General features: G+C 40.9%; 1 protein-coding gene across 3 annotated transcripts in view; it reads right to left on the reverse strand.

Moving 5' to 3' along the window:
• Positions 1-15,737, reverse strand: part of LOC115574613 (neurobeachin-like) — a 228,094-nt gene that overhangs the window by 144,442 nt on the left and 67,915 nt on the right. For all 3 annotated transcript variants that reach the window (XM_030406282.1, XM_030406278.1, XM_030406270.1), the window contains exons 8-12: positions 14,970-15,116; positions 6,774-6,971; positions 6,517-6,650; positions 2,790-2,898; positions 538-690 (exon numbers count right to left, since the gene is read on the reverse strand). In XM_030406282.1, the coding sequence (XP_030262142.1) occupies positions 538-690; positions 2,790-2,898; positions 6,517-6,650; positions 6,774-6,971; positions 14,970-15,116 (741 nt within the window). The remainder of the gene's footprint in view (positions 1-537; positions 691-2,789; positions 2,899-6,516; positions 6,651-6,773; positions 6,972-14,969; positions 15,117-15,737) is intronic.

A 15,737-nucleotide genomic window follows, 5' to 3' on the forward strand; every position in this document is an offset into this window, starting at 1 on the left:
TTATTTATTCATGGCTTGGCCCACCAGCAGCAATCCTGAGGCAAATGTATTTGCCACACAAACTCAGCTCCTTTGATATACCTCATCCCGTTTTTTCATGGGTCATTATTTAAAAGGGAGGTTGGAAAAAAAAAAATTCTGGAACACTTAAAAAAGTTGGTTAGGCTGAAGACAGGGAAGTGGAAGCAAGTGATGAACGCTGCAACCATGTAATGTCTTATACATGTGAGAATTTATATCTGGTGTGTGTGCTTCACCACTTTTGTTTTATCAGCACCTACACAAACTCTTGCTGCCATGGCCAATCTCACCAGCACACCAGTGTGATGCAATCTTGACAGCATGTAACATTTCCTTTAAAAAAATAGGCATGTGTGAGTACTAACAGTTTCAATTCTACAGTGGGTTCAATAATGCAAAGGATTACTGAAACCTTTTGAGGTTGAGAGCTCCCGTTATGCATCAACCTGATGTATCGAACCGCATGCAGAGACACCAGCCCCTTCTTCTTGGGCTGAGTTACCTGCAGGAGCTCACCTTGGCTGGGGTGTAGATCCAGATGGCGGCATTGAACAGGATGTGGTCACACAGCTGCTTCAGCAGCGGAGCCCCGTGTGCCAGACCGTCCAGATACTTTGCAAAGGAGAGGAACTGCTCTAACACAGCCCGGGTGATGTGTACACGTGATGACTGGAGGAAAAAGCACAGTCATGTTAAATGACAGGATAGGAACGATAGGACTGATGATTTTGCAAAGCTTGCTGGCAAGATTTCATTTATCCATCTTTATACTGACTACACGATGGATAACAACACCATCACTAAAGTTTACAGTTCAGGACCCTGAATGTAAAGTAAAGAACCACGTCTGTAACTCAAAAGTGGATAATAATGGGTTAAATGACAGGTAGGTATATAAGTTTGTAATTGCAGTGTCGCCTAATGTGAATCACCATTGTCATCATTTTGTCAATTCCCCTGTATGCAGGCTCACTTTAAGGTTCACCTGGATTTGTGTGCCATGCATGTTCTGTGGGAGCAGGTTAGCATGTTGGCATAGATCTGCTTAGACATCTGATCAAGTTACTGAATCTAAAGAAATGTTTAAATGATTAGGCCAAGTTTTAGAAGCTTGACTTGGCAGAGAATTTCACTTTGACGAATACCGTTACCGCTCCTGTCTGGCACCTGTTCTCTGCCCAGGTGGGGATTTGGTGAGGGCAAGAGTGAGGGGGGGAAAAAATGAAGGCATGGGGGGGGCGATGAGAAGGTGTGGCATAAACAGATCGCGAACAGATGGTGCGATATGTGGAAGTGTGAAACCTGGCAGCGGGAAGGAAGCAAGAAAAAAGCGGCAGCTCTCAGGTGCCGACTCTGCCTGGCTGTTAGTTAACAGCAGCTGAAGCCAGCAGGCAGGCAAGTCACTGAGTGACAAAGTGGAGTCATTTCTCAGAGCTCCAAAAGAGCCAGCACTCTGGGGAGGCCAGCAAGCTGCTAGATCTGCATCACAAAATGGGTAAATAAAGATTGATGCAGAAAGAGAGTGAAACAGAGGGGGGGAAGGGGAAGGGAAGTAGTCTTGTGGTGTTCTTCCTCTAGCTCTGTTTAGTTCAAAGACACATTCAGGACTTCACAAGTAATGGAAGATCAGGCTGTTGACAGGACTTGGAGAGAGCAGACAAGATACAGTGCACGGGTGGGGAAGGTGAGAGACGTTTCAAAAGCAGATGGGTCTTCCAGTAAAAAAAACAGAAAGCACAAAAAGACATGTTAAAACTTTGCATATCAGCGGATCATTCACCATTCACTGTTTCTCTCAAGACAGAAATGAAGAGTTGGGCATATTCATTTTTCAAATCACTGCTCAAAATAAAAATAAAAAATGATGCCGTGTTGAGTCCTACTGACTGTTCCCAGACTACTGGTCTACATGTATTGTGACTTCTTATAAAAGTGTATACCAGACAGTATGGGGGAGAAACCATTAAGACAGTTACTTTTTTATTACAAGTTTTCTGAAGTGTTATTTTTAAACATCCTATATGAGTTAGTTATTAATCAAATATACACTATGTTTGCACACATTTTAAAAACAGAAATCTGATAATTTGATAATGCCACGTTCAAAATTATTGTATTCTTTTCTGGACATATGAGAGTCAACAGAGGGAATAATGGCTCTATCTTCCAATTAGTCCATAAATCAGAAAATTCTGTCAGCAGCAATTTAAAAAATCCATTTCAGCCATGTCTTTTGCAATAATTTGTAATATAAATCAGGCTACGAATGATATATGAACAGACTCATCCGTAGAAAACCTTCAGAAAATAGATAGAAATAAAATGTAAAAGTTTGGTTCAGGTAAGTGCTACTGAAGTGGAGATTTCTGGCTCAAAGTATGAGAAAAAAAATCAAAATTGAGCAGACAGCCTTGATTATGAAAGGCCATACATTTTTAGACAAAGAAAATAAGACTCAACAGGTGAATAAGGTAAGAAGAATCAACACAAATCCTACCCTATTGATTACTACATTTAGATAACATGTTATTTTATTTCAAGTTTAAATTTGCAAATAACACATAATCCAATTAAATATGAATGATGTTACACGTTTCTACAACAGAAATCTCTAACAAAAAGTAACACTTAAATGTGCATTTTGAAACACTTTTTATGCGTTCGCCAGCTGGCATCTGACCTCCATTTGGAAAAGGCAACTTCCAGAGAACTAACGTGTCACTGAGGTTAGGAAGCCATTGTGAAATGTAATGGAAGTGCCAACATACCTTCTCCAGCAGGTATCCAATCACCAGAAAGCCCTTTCCTCCCAGCATCTGCTCCTGCATGGCCACAGAGCTCTTGAGCAGCTCAACCAGAAAGGCCAGCAGAGTGGCACTGCAATACAAGAAGCAATACCGTATCACACAGGGATAAAACCCATCTATTCAAACACTCATCAGGTGGTGAAGGAGTTATTCTATAAACTACAGCAGCGTGAGGAGACAGCGTGGTAGAGGGAAAAAAACAAGGTCATTTTCAGAGGATGTCAGCAATCAGCTGGGAACTCTCGCTCGCCACTTTCATCCCTCTTCAGCTCAGAAGAAAGGGTCGGTGTGTCGGGCTCACTGGGGACAGAAAGTGGTCTGGGGAGCGAGTTGTAACAGAGTGTGTGTGTTTGTGTGCGAGCTGGGGGGAAGGGGTTCAAGGGGCAGTGCACCAAAGACGTTTTTTTTTTCCTTCTTTGTTGCAGGGTTTTCCAGTTGAAGCCTTTGGCTGAGCGACAGTGGTGCTCAGTGACACTTCTTAATCGGCTTTCCCTCACATCCTCTGGTGGCCTCCGCTCTAGCGCAACAATCACAAGGACACAACCACTCCTGTGCAGGCCCGCCAAGAGATACTGCACATACACTGCATGCATACAAACTATATGCACACTACCAGATTAGTTTGCAGTTGCTCATTTCTAACTACTGCTCCAACTTAGCTCTTAGTGAGCCAAGAGGAACACACACAGATCTTGGTTACAGTCAACTCTGCGCACTCTCGGTTCAGCCTCAGATCCTTTACTACGAGCATAGCTTCCTCACAATATGATGGAGCAGAAGTCAGTGATCCTATACCACTGCTGTTAGGAATTCACAGGGAAAAGAGAAATATGTTTGTTTGAAGGATTTTTTTAAAACCACTTTTTGTGGGTCCTGTTGAGCAGCTACAGCAGCTCCACAGGCATTACAGAGAGTTAATTGTTGCAGAAGCTTTGAACTCTTCAGCTCAGCGGGCTTTAAAAGGACTCAGCCTAAAAGCCAAGGCAAGGACAAAGCAAGCGTTGAAGAGAGAGACACACTGAGAGGGAAGGACCTGCGACATGCTTGCGAGAGAGAAAGAGGGAAGAGATGAGAGGAAACTACAGAGGCAGAAAGCTTTGGGCATCTGGGGTTTGTGCTGCTGTGTGGCCACTCCTGCGACTATCTGGTCGTACTGCTGTCGTTGAACTAACACAGGATTAGAGCAGAGCTCAGACTCCATCCAGGGCACAGCGGGGAAGCTGTGGACTGACCACCACAGGATGAGAGAGTCTGAACCAGAGAGTGGAGATAATAACTGCACTACAGCAAGACCACAGCTGGCACTACAAGCAGGCAGTGTATTTTACATATACACTATATTGCCAAAAGTATTCGCTCACCTGCCTTGACTCGCATATGAATTTAAGTGACATCCCGCTCTTAATACATAGGGTTTAATATGACGTCGGTCAACCCTTTGCAGCTATAACAGCTTCAACTCCTCTGGGAAGGCTTTCCACAAGGTGTTTATGGGAATAATCCGCTCTAATTCATCCCAAAGGTGTTCTATCGGGTTGAGGTCAGGACTCTGTGCAGGCCAGTCAAGTTCATCCACACCAAACTCTCTCATCCATGTCTTTATGGACCTTGCTGTCATGTTGGAACAGGAAGGGGCCATCCCCAAACTGTTCCCATAAAGTTGGGAGCATGGAATTGTCCAACATCTCTTGGTATGCTGAAGCATTCAGAGTTCCTTTCACTGGAACTAAGGGGCCAAGCCCAGCTCCTGAAAAACAACCCCACACCATAATCCCCCCCTCAATCAACTCTACACTTGGCACAGTGTAGTCAAACAAGTACCATTCTCCCGGCAACTGCCAAACCCAGACTCGTCAATCAGATTGCCAGATGGAGAAGCGCTCAATGTCATCAATCCAGAGAACGTGTCTCCACTGCTCTAGAGTCCAGTGGCGGCGTGCTTTACACCACTGCATCAGACGCTTTGCTTTGCACTTGCTGATGTATGGCTTGGATGCAGCTGCTCGGCCATGGAAACCCATTCCATGAAGCTCTCTACACTCTGTTACTGAGCTAATCTGAAGGCCACATGAAGTTTGGAGGTCTGTAGCGATTGACTCTGCAGAAAGTTGGTGACCTCTGCGCACTATTCGCCTCAGCATCCACTGACCCCGCTCCATCATTTTGCATGGCCTACCACTTCGTGGCTGAGTTGCTGTCGTTCCCAATTGCTTCCACTTTGTTATAATACCACTGACAGTTGACTGTGGAATATTTAGGAGCGAGGAAATTTCACAACTGGGCTTGTTGCACAGGTGGCATCCTATCACAGTACCACACTGGAATTCACTGAGCTCCTGAGAGCGACCCATTCTTTCACAAATGTTTGTAGAAACAGTCTGCACGCCTAGGTGCTTGCTGTTATACACCTATGGCCATGGAAGTGATTGGAACACCTTAGTTCAATTATTGGATGGGTGAGTTGATACTTTTGGCAATATAGTGTATATTGGTATCAGTATACATGTTGACTGATGTATGGCTACTATGTTTATTTTACTGGCAGTTCAAATTAACATTGATTGTAGTTTTTGATCGTACTTATTTAATGCTGAGAAATAAACAAACATGACAATGGGATGATTTCATTTCCGATATTCAAAGTATTATGGTTATACGAGTTATTCTGTGGATGAAACACCAGATTATGTAGGATTTTTTTTTTTAAGGAAGTACATTCAAATTCATGCATATTGCATTTAACATTAAAAACATTACAATAGAAGCATTTCCAAACTTCCAAGACTTAACCTAATCTCTATATGCAGAAAAAACTCACTCACAACCCCACACTGCTTTGAACAGACTCCTGCTCTAATTCTGGATATAAAGATTTTATCACCTAGATGTCAACTCTGTTTGGTGAAAGGTTCAACAAAGCTGCTGCTGCGGAGCATCTTTTTTGGCTGATTTCCCACTGCCTGTAAACACAACACCACCAACATAGAGATAATAACAAGTCTACCACACCATAATTAGGGAAGATTAATTAGGTATCCAGTCATTAAGTCATTAATATTATATTTAAATTTTTTTACTCCATCAGTCAAAACACAGCCTCACAATATCCACAGTAACTGTAAACTGAGCTCTTGTCTCAAACAGTTTCATGTGTTTAATTTCTGAAACGTCAACTCAGATTAGCAAAAAGTTATATTTAACTTTTACTACATTTGGTCATCCTCTGCTATGAATCATCTTAAAAAATAATAAAATAAAAATAATAATCTCCTACTAGCTGATAATAAAGCTGCCAAATCAAGTGTTTCTCAAATGCACTCAAATCTCACGGCTTCCTGCAGAAAACCAGATTAAAAGGCAGACTTAAGCGATAAGAAACCACTGTGTTTTTCTGACCAAGATGTTGACAACAGACACAAATATAACTATCTGATCATACAGGCGAGTCAAATCTCTTCAAATCTGCTGTAATTTACAAAGCAAATACAGAATGGAACTCTTCACCAAATCATGTATAACAAACACCAGAGATGCTTTTAAGAACAAGTAAGTGATGTTGTGTGTTGTTTAAGTGTATATAATTTATATGTATATATGTCAAAACATGCGATTTCTGCCTTGAACCCTAGTAGGACTAACTGACATAATGGGGACCCTCATATTCTAATAAAACTAATAAAAGTCTTACCATACAGTAGGTTCCACCTGGCTGTCATTCAGCTGATGGTAGTCCATCTGAGCAAAAAGCGGGAAGAGCACCTGGATTCCACCGATGGAGTGGATGGCACTGTGGATGGAGTGAGTCACTGTGGCTTTTACATCCTGTGAGAGGGAATATAAATCATTTTGTAACAACATTTTCAAATGAGTCCAGCATAAATTAATGAATCAATATCTGGGACAGTGTTCAGACTGTTGGAGTTGGCTTTGAGTGAGGCAGCTGACCTGTAGCATAAGGGCGTGCGGTGAGTGCACAAAGATGGAGGCATTTTCTTTAGGCGAGGACTCCAGGCAGAGCTGGGCGTCAGTGGCCTTGGCGTTGTAAGTGAAGGCGATGGAGCTGGCTAACTTGTTGTCATACAACACCTGCTTGTGATGCTCCGCCAAGTGGATATCACTCTCTGACTTGAACTTAAATGTGCTCTGTAAAGAAAGAGAATGAGATAGAGACAAATGAGGCAGAAGAAGGACATAGGACAGAGTGATAGATGGATAGATCTAATTCTAACTTAATTAAAAAATATCCTCTCAAGAATGAAAATGATGCTGTTTTGTATAAGTAAGTCCACATTTCCAGAGGTCAGGGTGGTGAGTAGATCACAGTATATACACATTTTGAAAATGCATTTTTTTATATTGATTAAAAACTGCCTCTTTCATTCTGTATTGTTTGTGTATTTGCCTTGTTTTAATTAGCTAAGAAAAGACAAGACAGAGCATGTCGAGGGAAATCGTACACTGAGTACAGACAATGGCAACAGCAAAGCGTAAAAACTGGCATACTGGCGCTGTGTACGAGCAATTGTAGGTCAGTCTGTGAGTAGGGTTTTTTGTGTGTGTAGGTGTGAGTGCGTGTGTGTGCGTGTGTGTGTGTGTGTGTGTGTGCGTGTGTGTGTGTGTGTGTTGGGGAGAAATAAGAGGACGTGGTTTGGAAACAACAGAAACAGCCAAAAGGCAAAACAGTAGATTTTAGGGGAAGTAATGGAAAAGGAATAACTAAAGGGAAGGAAGAAAGAGAAAAGAAAATAATTTTTTTTTTTTAAATTACTGTTTGTTTTTGTTGGCAGGGTGGTGATTTTATTTTTAATCAGTGTCTTTTGGGTGTTATCTTTTAATTATCACATGATTAAAAAAATATCCATTCAAGAATAAAAAAGTGGAAAGATGCTTTTGTGTGTCAGGAAGCTCGAAATCCTAATGGTCAGTCTGGTCGGGTGCACCACAGTATACCAACATGCATTTTATATATTCGTGAAAAGCTGAGAGGAGCTTTTCATCTCGATCATTCTGTTATTCTGCAATCAACAACACAATAGACCATATATTCTATTTTTAGTAATGCTATACTGACTACATTGACATTATATGTGCAAAATATTCTGAATTTTTTTTCCTGCTAAGCTGTTTACATGGCTAATGAAAATGAACATTTCACCAATATCCCAGTTCACATGCAACACACTCCTCCTCCGTCACTTGTTCAACACAATCTTGAAAAGGTAGGCATTCTGATATTTGTGTATTTCCTAAAATCATTGGATATCCAAGTCTTTCATTATGTTAAAAGTAGATGTGTTTCTGCTTCGGACCACAAATGTGGGCTTTTCTTCTGTATATGCATCTCACCAAGTTGAGATTGTTGTGGTATAACCCCCCTAATTGAGATGCACATTCTGAACGCGCTGTATGTACATCCAAAAAGAAATGCTCCTAAAATAACCCAGAATAACATTGGATATCCCACATGTCTTAATTAAACAAAGCGTCCTGTTTACATGACCTATATCAAATTCTGAATATTGCCCTCTTCGGAATAATTGTGGGAAAACTAGTGTGAATGTAAACCTAGTCAGTGGTTAAATAAAGCTGCAGTTTGGTGTTAGATCGGCCATGAGAGGTCGGAAATGTGGCTCTTGGGGGATACATGACATATTATGTTCTGTGTATCACTGTTGCATACCTTTTCTCAGTTGGCTTCATTTGTTTCACTTTAAATGTTTGCACTGAAGCCTTTTGATCTCAGTGGGAACATTGTTTGATGACAATCTTCTAGTTCTACTGCGGAGAACAATGATAAGGAGGATCAAGGGCTGATGAGAGGGATCAGAGTTGCTTTGATAGCCCAGATGATTGTTTACCTGTATTAATTTAACCAAGCCATTTACTCTAGCTGAGCACAGTCACTACTCATGAAAATACACTGCAATGGAAAAAGACTACAAAGAGAGCGTGTGCCGCGACTGCAAACATTAAGATATTTTTAATCAATGCATATGTTACTTTATGGAGGAGGTATTTTTTCTGCTCAAATACACTTTGCACTCACGAAACCAGAGCAAATGGGAGAAGAGTTTATCCAGTGCAGCTGAAAACACTTCCAAATTAAAGCTGGCAGTGTGCAATTAAGCCTCAAGTTACTGTGTCACTTCACATCCAAAGTAATCAAAATCTAAGTCGAAATATTGCGCAAATACTCATTGAGATCACGATATAGACTCAGTGTATTTATCACATGTATTTATTCATTTTATGCCTCCGCCCTCATATCAGAGAGAAAAGTACGAGAACTAAATCACACCCAGCTCAGATACATCGGCAGTACCGCAACCTTTTTAATTCTCGTGAATAATTGCACTGGTGACTGAATGCATAAATGAATCCCATGTTTAAGTATGGGTTAGGGTTTTTAATGTGTCATATCTAGAGCTGCAACGATTAATCTATTAATAAATTAGTCATCAGCTTTCAAACTGACTGAAAGCTTTTTGGATTATCAAATCATTAGTTTGAAAAGAAAGTTGAAGAAAAAAATTGTCTGATCCCAGCTTTTTACGTGTGAATTTTTTCTGTTTTTTTGTATCCGGCTTTGTAACAGTAAACTGAATATCACTGGGTTGTGGACAAAACAAGAGATCAGAGGATGTCATCCTGGGCTTTTGGAAACGCTGATCAACATTTGTTTTTTTCATTTTCTGACCAAACAACTAACATATTAATCAAGAAAATAATAGTTTTTTGCAGCCCAACTCATGTGAGGGTGTTCCTTAAGTTTGTGGAAGAGTAAAAGTGCACATCTTGGACAAGGAGTTACGGAGGTCCTCCCCTAACAAAAAAGGTTATGTTTTTGATGCAATCCTGTATATTTTTTGTATCTGCGTACAAAAAGTTGGAAAAAAATTGAGCAGATAATAAATAAACGACACTCAAAAACCTTAGAGACAAAAGCAGATAAAGATGACCACTGGGGACCAACAACAGTCATCCAGTTAGTTTTAATGCCCACTGCATTCATTTTTGTTATGCCCATAACTTCTTGGGTACTGTGCCTAAGCTTTATAATGTAAGGGGAAACCCAACATGAAGCCATTTGATGTCTGAGTAAAAAGAAGTGGAGCCTCCATCAGTCAGTGGCTCAGTAACATATTCATTGTGGCTGTAACATAACAAATAGCTGATCAATAACAGGCTAGTCTTAATTTACTCAATCAATTAGCCGATGACAGATGAGCTGAATTAATCCATCAATGCAGTGTGAATGGAACGTGCTGCGTGAGGAAATCAAGCCCTCTAATCAAGAGGCTTGAATTATTAATGACTGAGAAAAGTGTTTTTCCTTCCCTCTCTGACTCATGGGCAGCATGCTGATGGTGATAAGATAAAGCGAGACAAAAAGAGCTGAAGTACCAGAGAGGAAACAACCATCTGGTCCCAGAGGGACCGTAGATAAATACAGTATGTTATGCAACACGAGCAAAGAGCGTTCATGCACCTGCCTAAAAGGCATCTAAATCTGGGTTGCAGTAAGGGAGTAAATGGATGAAAAGGTGAGCTGACTCATGTTGCCGATTGTACAATAATTGTGCATTCTAATCTGAGAGCCTCTAAAGTGCAGCATTTAAAGTTGGCATCAACCTTCACCGGAAACATACAACACTATTCTTTATTTTATATACCTGCTACAAATACTGAACAAAAGTATGTTTGATTCGGCTTTGAGTCAACTTCATCCTCTGGGTTTCAGATTTTACTTTGGGCAAGTTAATCCTGTTAACGTCATTGGTCAAAATCCATGTATATGTCTGTTTCCTGGCAGTATTACTCCAACAAGCAGGCAAGTTCCAGAAACGGAGAGGGCTGAGCCACATTTAATGGCATATCTCCTTCCAGTCAGATGATAAAAAAGGCATAAGAGCTATCTGTTCATCCTCTATGATCAAGTCCACACTGCAGCCAGCATGCATCTCATCATGTAGTCTCTAACATCCTTCAAAAGTTTCTACTCACGAAACCCAAGTGACAAGAAATAACAAGCTCCAGTGCCCTCCACTTTAGCATGAGCCCCGCCGCAGTGTGAAAATAATGATCTCATGGGTTGTGGCTACAGTAACAAACCCTGTAGCATGACAGTATCATTCCACAGGCCAGCCAGTCATATCTAAGAATTACAGCACAGTTGCCTTCGTCCTCTCCTGGTGCAAATGGCTGTCATTGACCCCGGGCATCCCCACAACTCACTGCAACAAACAGGCAGGCGTTTGACAAGCTGGGGACACTCCAATGCTACAGGACCTGCAGTCTTATTATAACTACAGACTGAAACAAAGACAACAATGCAAAGGATTGATAATGCTCGAAGAACCCAGCAGATCTTGTGGGCTGATGTCTATTCTTAAATTAGGGAGACAAAAATTCAAATATCAATGTATCGGCAGATATACACACACATTTTTGTAATGTTCCCTCAAATGTGGTTACCAGACACTTATGACAAAGATACGTACTGTTTATATTACGGAGGCAGGATATTTTAGCTCAACATTTAACTTCATTGTCTAAGATCTAGATTTTGGATATCGTTATATCCTGATATGACATTAGTGTCTTCCTGGTTTTAAAGGCTGCATTACAGTAAAGTTATGTGAACCATTCATCATTATATACACTGATGATTATTCATCAAAAATCTCATCATCATACTGTCTTGACTGTCTTAAATACACATCACAGGTCTGTCACAGTTTGTCAGATGTAATGTAGGTGCTAACTACAAACAAAACATATGACGTCATAACAATGTAATGTGTTGAAAGTGTGTATCTTGAGGTAAACTTGTAGGTTTCGCTGTGATCCTGCCCTCCCACGGATGTTATATTGTGCAGAAACAAGTGATAAGGGGGATGGAGTAGCTGAGACAGAAACACCCTTCACTCTATTACCGGACACCATCAAGATGACAAGCTGTTATTTCAAGGCAAAAAGTTACATAATGTTGCTTTAAGTCCATATTGTCCAGATTTAACATTTGAATTGTGTGGAAATATAGGCCAATTGGCAAGAAAATTTGCTTCAGTTGAAAATCCAGATCCAAGGAAAATATCCAGGAATTCTCACTTAGTTTAGGAAAAAAAAACATGCATCCATGGAATTCTGAGCTAAACTAGTATTTTGATGCAGATTAAAGCATCAAACATTATTTAAAATGTTCTATAGTGGAGCCTTGGCAGTATTATATACTCTCCAGTTGTGAATGAGACTAAGTTGTTGCTCCACTGACAGCCTAAAGGCGTTTAAAAGGAGACTGGTTTCCTACTATTTGCAGTTTGTTGGCCTGTATAGTATCTCAGAATTGCCTGACATCAGTGAGCTTGTCATGTAATGTTCAGATATTGTTTGACTGCATGGCCGGCTCTGCACAGAGATACCATTTGTCTTCCCTGACAAGGGAGGTCCAGGACGGTGCAGCTCCTCAGTCTCTTCTACAGCAGTCTGTGGTGCATACTGCAGAGCAGTGTTGGCACACATTCAATGGGCTAATCTGCCTCATGTAGAACACATATGGTGGTGATGATAGAGGGCAAAGACAGAAATAACTCCAAGTGAAAAGAGGTAAAGTCATGGCTTAATTGTTCTGACTACTCAACTCAGTGACTAATACTTTGTGTTCAGTGAAGCTGTCGCTGGATATTGCTGTGAAGGATGTTACTTCATGACTCCAGAGCAGGCTATTTCCCGGAGCTGGAGGGAGATAAATAGCTATTTAGAATAAACACACAAGGAGGGTCTTTTGAGGTCACCATTCTGCAAATATCTGTTTCGATTCGATTTTTTTCGATTTTAAACTAACAAATCCGATTTTCGATTTCTAATTATACCATTCTTTTTAAGCACTGACAGATCAACAGATCGTTGGTTTTGTGCCCTTACAACTCATTTACATTTCAAAATTCTTCTTTAAACTTTGAAGGGTTTATTTTACCACAATAGCTCGACTTTATCCTGGCGACTTTTTTGCACGTTACGGTTAAGCAAGTTCAAATAATATTCACCAAAAACAAAGATCCCAGAGTTCAACAAAGTTACAGTGTCTCCCTTCAGGGATTTAACAATCAACAAGAGAAGATAGAAGTTCAGTTTGTTACAAAGTTTGGTTTTACAAAGTGTCCAGAGGAAACCCTCTTCCCAAACAAATCAATAAAGGAACTCTGAAAAAGAAAATCACCATGAGAATTTGCTGTCTTACCTTCAAAGTTTTTCTTTTTTTTTCTTTGGACTTCGAGAGAAAAATACTGGGAGAACTGCCAATGATGCTTTCGATTTTCATGATTGAAATTGAAAGATATTTCAATCGATTGTGACACCACCTAGTTTATATCCATTTTGTATCATCCTGGGATACATCTCACACAATTCTGAGGCCGTCCCCTCATATGAATCTTTTAGCCCACAATTTCCAAGACTATCACCAAAGGTTATAAGATCCGTTTAAACAACAGTGATGAATGACAGTCCAGTATATCAGTCTCAGCATCTGTACATACAACAGTGCCCCTCGATGTTATCTCCAAAAGGCAGGGAATGTTTCGAGTCAGTCGTAGAAACAGCAATATACAGCAAGAGTTGTTTGGGAGTCTAAATGAAATAAATCCAGAGTGTGAGTGCAATTTCGCATACAGCAATATGAAAAGAGCCCAGGGAGCAGATTCTTCTAACAGGTCTGTCAGATTTACGGCCATAAATCATAATGTAGAAATAGTTACCCTAGGCGGCAATAATCTCTGCATTTCAACTAACCGCAGAAGTTACAGTTACATTCAGTACACTGTGAGAGCAAGGGGAAGCGTGTCACATATCAAACATGGATGAGGGGACCATGGATCAGAAAATAAATCATACATCAGCTCAGATGTCTTTTCCCAGGCTGTGGAGCTGAGCTGAAGCAGATATAATGAGAGGCCGATGTACATACTGTAGCAGATGTGCGCTGTGATCTGCTGCACTCGCACTCTTCCTGCCAGTTTTCAATTAAAACAGACAGGCCTCTTTTCCCCTGGACAGCACTCCCAATGCAGCAACCAATCAGTGGGCCTGACAACTCTCTGACCTTCCTCCTCAACTCACCTGGCTGCCTCCATCATACTCACCATTAACAACACCATTCACAGCTTCATCAAATGCAGGTAATTGTCTCCCCGGGACATGCTGTTCATTATTTTGAGAAATCTGGAAGATCGCTCTGCTGCGTGTTACCTCTCTAATCAAAGGTCTAGAACCACAATTACAGAGGTAAACTGTGAGTCACCATCCATTAGTGAAAAGAGCAAACGACGGGTTCTCGTGGGAATCTCCAGCCATTCAGAGACCTGATTGAAATCACATACATCCATCTCACAATCTCCAACAGAATACCGTTCCTTCCTGCCTTAAACAAAAAACTTAATTTTGTCTTCAAAGCAGCTGGAGAGCAAACAGAGCTGCTGCTAAATGGACAGAGATACTGTAAATAGTCTGAGACACATCCTGTGTTCAAAGCTGATTTGGCAGCGCGTGTCATTCCTCCATTTGTGACACAGTGCAGGGCTCGAAACTGTGAAGCAAACAGCCACACTTTGTGAGCATCAGGAGCCCAAGTGAGACAGCGAGAGGGAGAGAAAGATGTCTCTGAATCTGAGAATAAAGTGAGACACTCCCTGCATCTCATTCAAGATGTATGGAATATTTTGGGACACAGAGTAAATACATAAATAAAGTCAAATCTAAATAAATAAAATGTGCAAACCAAATGTTTTGTCACCTTATGATTAACATTCACAGCTGAATCCCCTCCTGGGCAGGTCAGCATCTTTCTATACACACAATCTTTTGGTCTTTGTCATAGAGCTTGGGAGTGCTACACCTGCTGCAGCTGATATAAGTCGGCTCAAGACTCTATCCCCTCGGAGCGCCCGCTGCTTCCCTTGCTGCATTGTGCCACTATTTCCAAGAAGTAGGTAATTTATGCAGCCGTTTATCTGGGGCAAAAAGCATTGCTCCCAGGACGGCAAAGGAGCTGCGGCAGGGCAGCAGGGGGCATTGATTTCACAGATTGATAGGAGATGCAGACTGCTTACATGTAATCTAATTTAGTTACCCTCAAGCACATACCTTATAGCCTGGTCCGAGCTGATGAATTGCAAATATCTGTGCGGGATTGAGGGCTTCGCTGAACACGTAGACGGCTCCCAGCTGACCGCAGAAGACTCTGTTGGCGTCTGCTGTCTCAGAGGAGCCGAGGAAGCACTTATCGTAACTCTGGAAGAGGGACCCAGAAAACAAACCTCCATCAATTTATCCAATAGTATATTCAAATTCACAAACAGCCGGGTTGGAAAAATGTTAATTGCACGAATGGGTTATATTCTTTATTTTTTTTACCAAGAAACTGCTTAACTATCGAGAAAAACATCCCCATCTGTGTTGTTATTGTCTCAACCTTGACAACTCCCTAAACAATGGCTCTGATTTACAAAGATAGGAAACCTCAATATAACCTCTGGGATGGAGAGAATATGTACTGTGATTGCATTCGAGATAAAATTGAAGGATAACTTACACCAGCCGCAGCGAATTACATAACGAGTGAAGATACAGACAATATCGATGTCCATACACATAGCAGTAGATGATTCAAAATCTGGAACAAGCTCGTCTTACACATTTAACCTTATGAGAAAAGCCCATTCAATCTCATTGTTTGTGTTGTGATACCTTTTTTTAACCAACTAAATACAGATAGAAGGTAAATTCTTTTCCAAACAAAGTAAGTCTTACCACATGTTACTGTGCTAACTACGCTAAAAACAACATACTTTCTTCATTCCTATATCTAAGTTGGCAAGAGCAGAAGGACCGTGATCATCTATGTTTTGTAAG

Source organism: Sparus aurata, chromosome 2, assembly GCF_900880675.1.
Source record: "Sparus aurata chromosome 2, fSpaAur1.1, whole genome shotgun sequence".
NCBI lineage: Eukaryota > Metazoa > Chordata > Actinopteri > Spariformes > Sparidae > Sparus > Sparus aurata.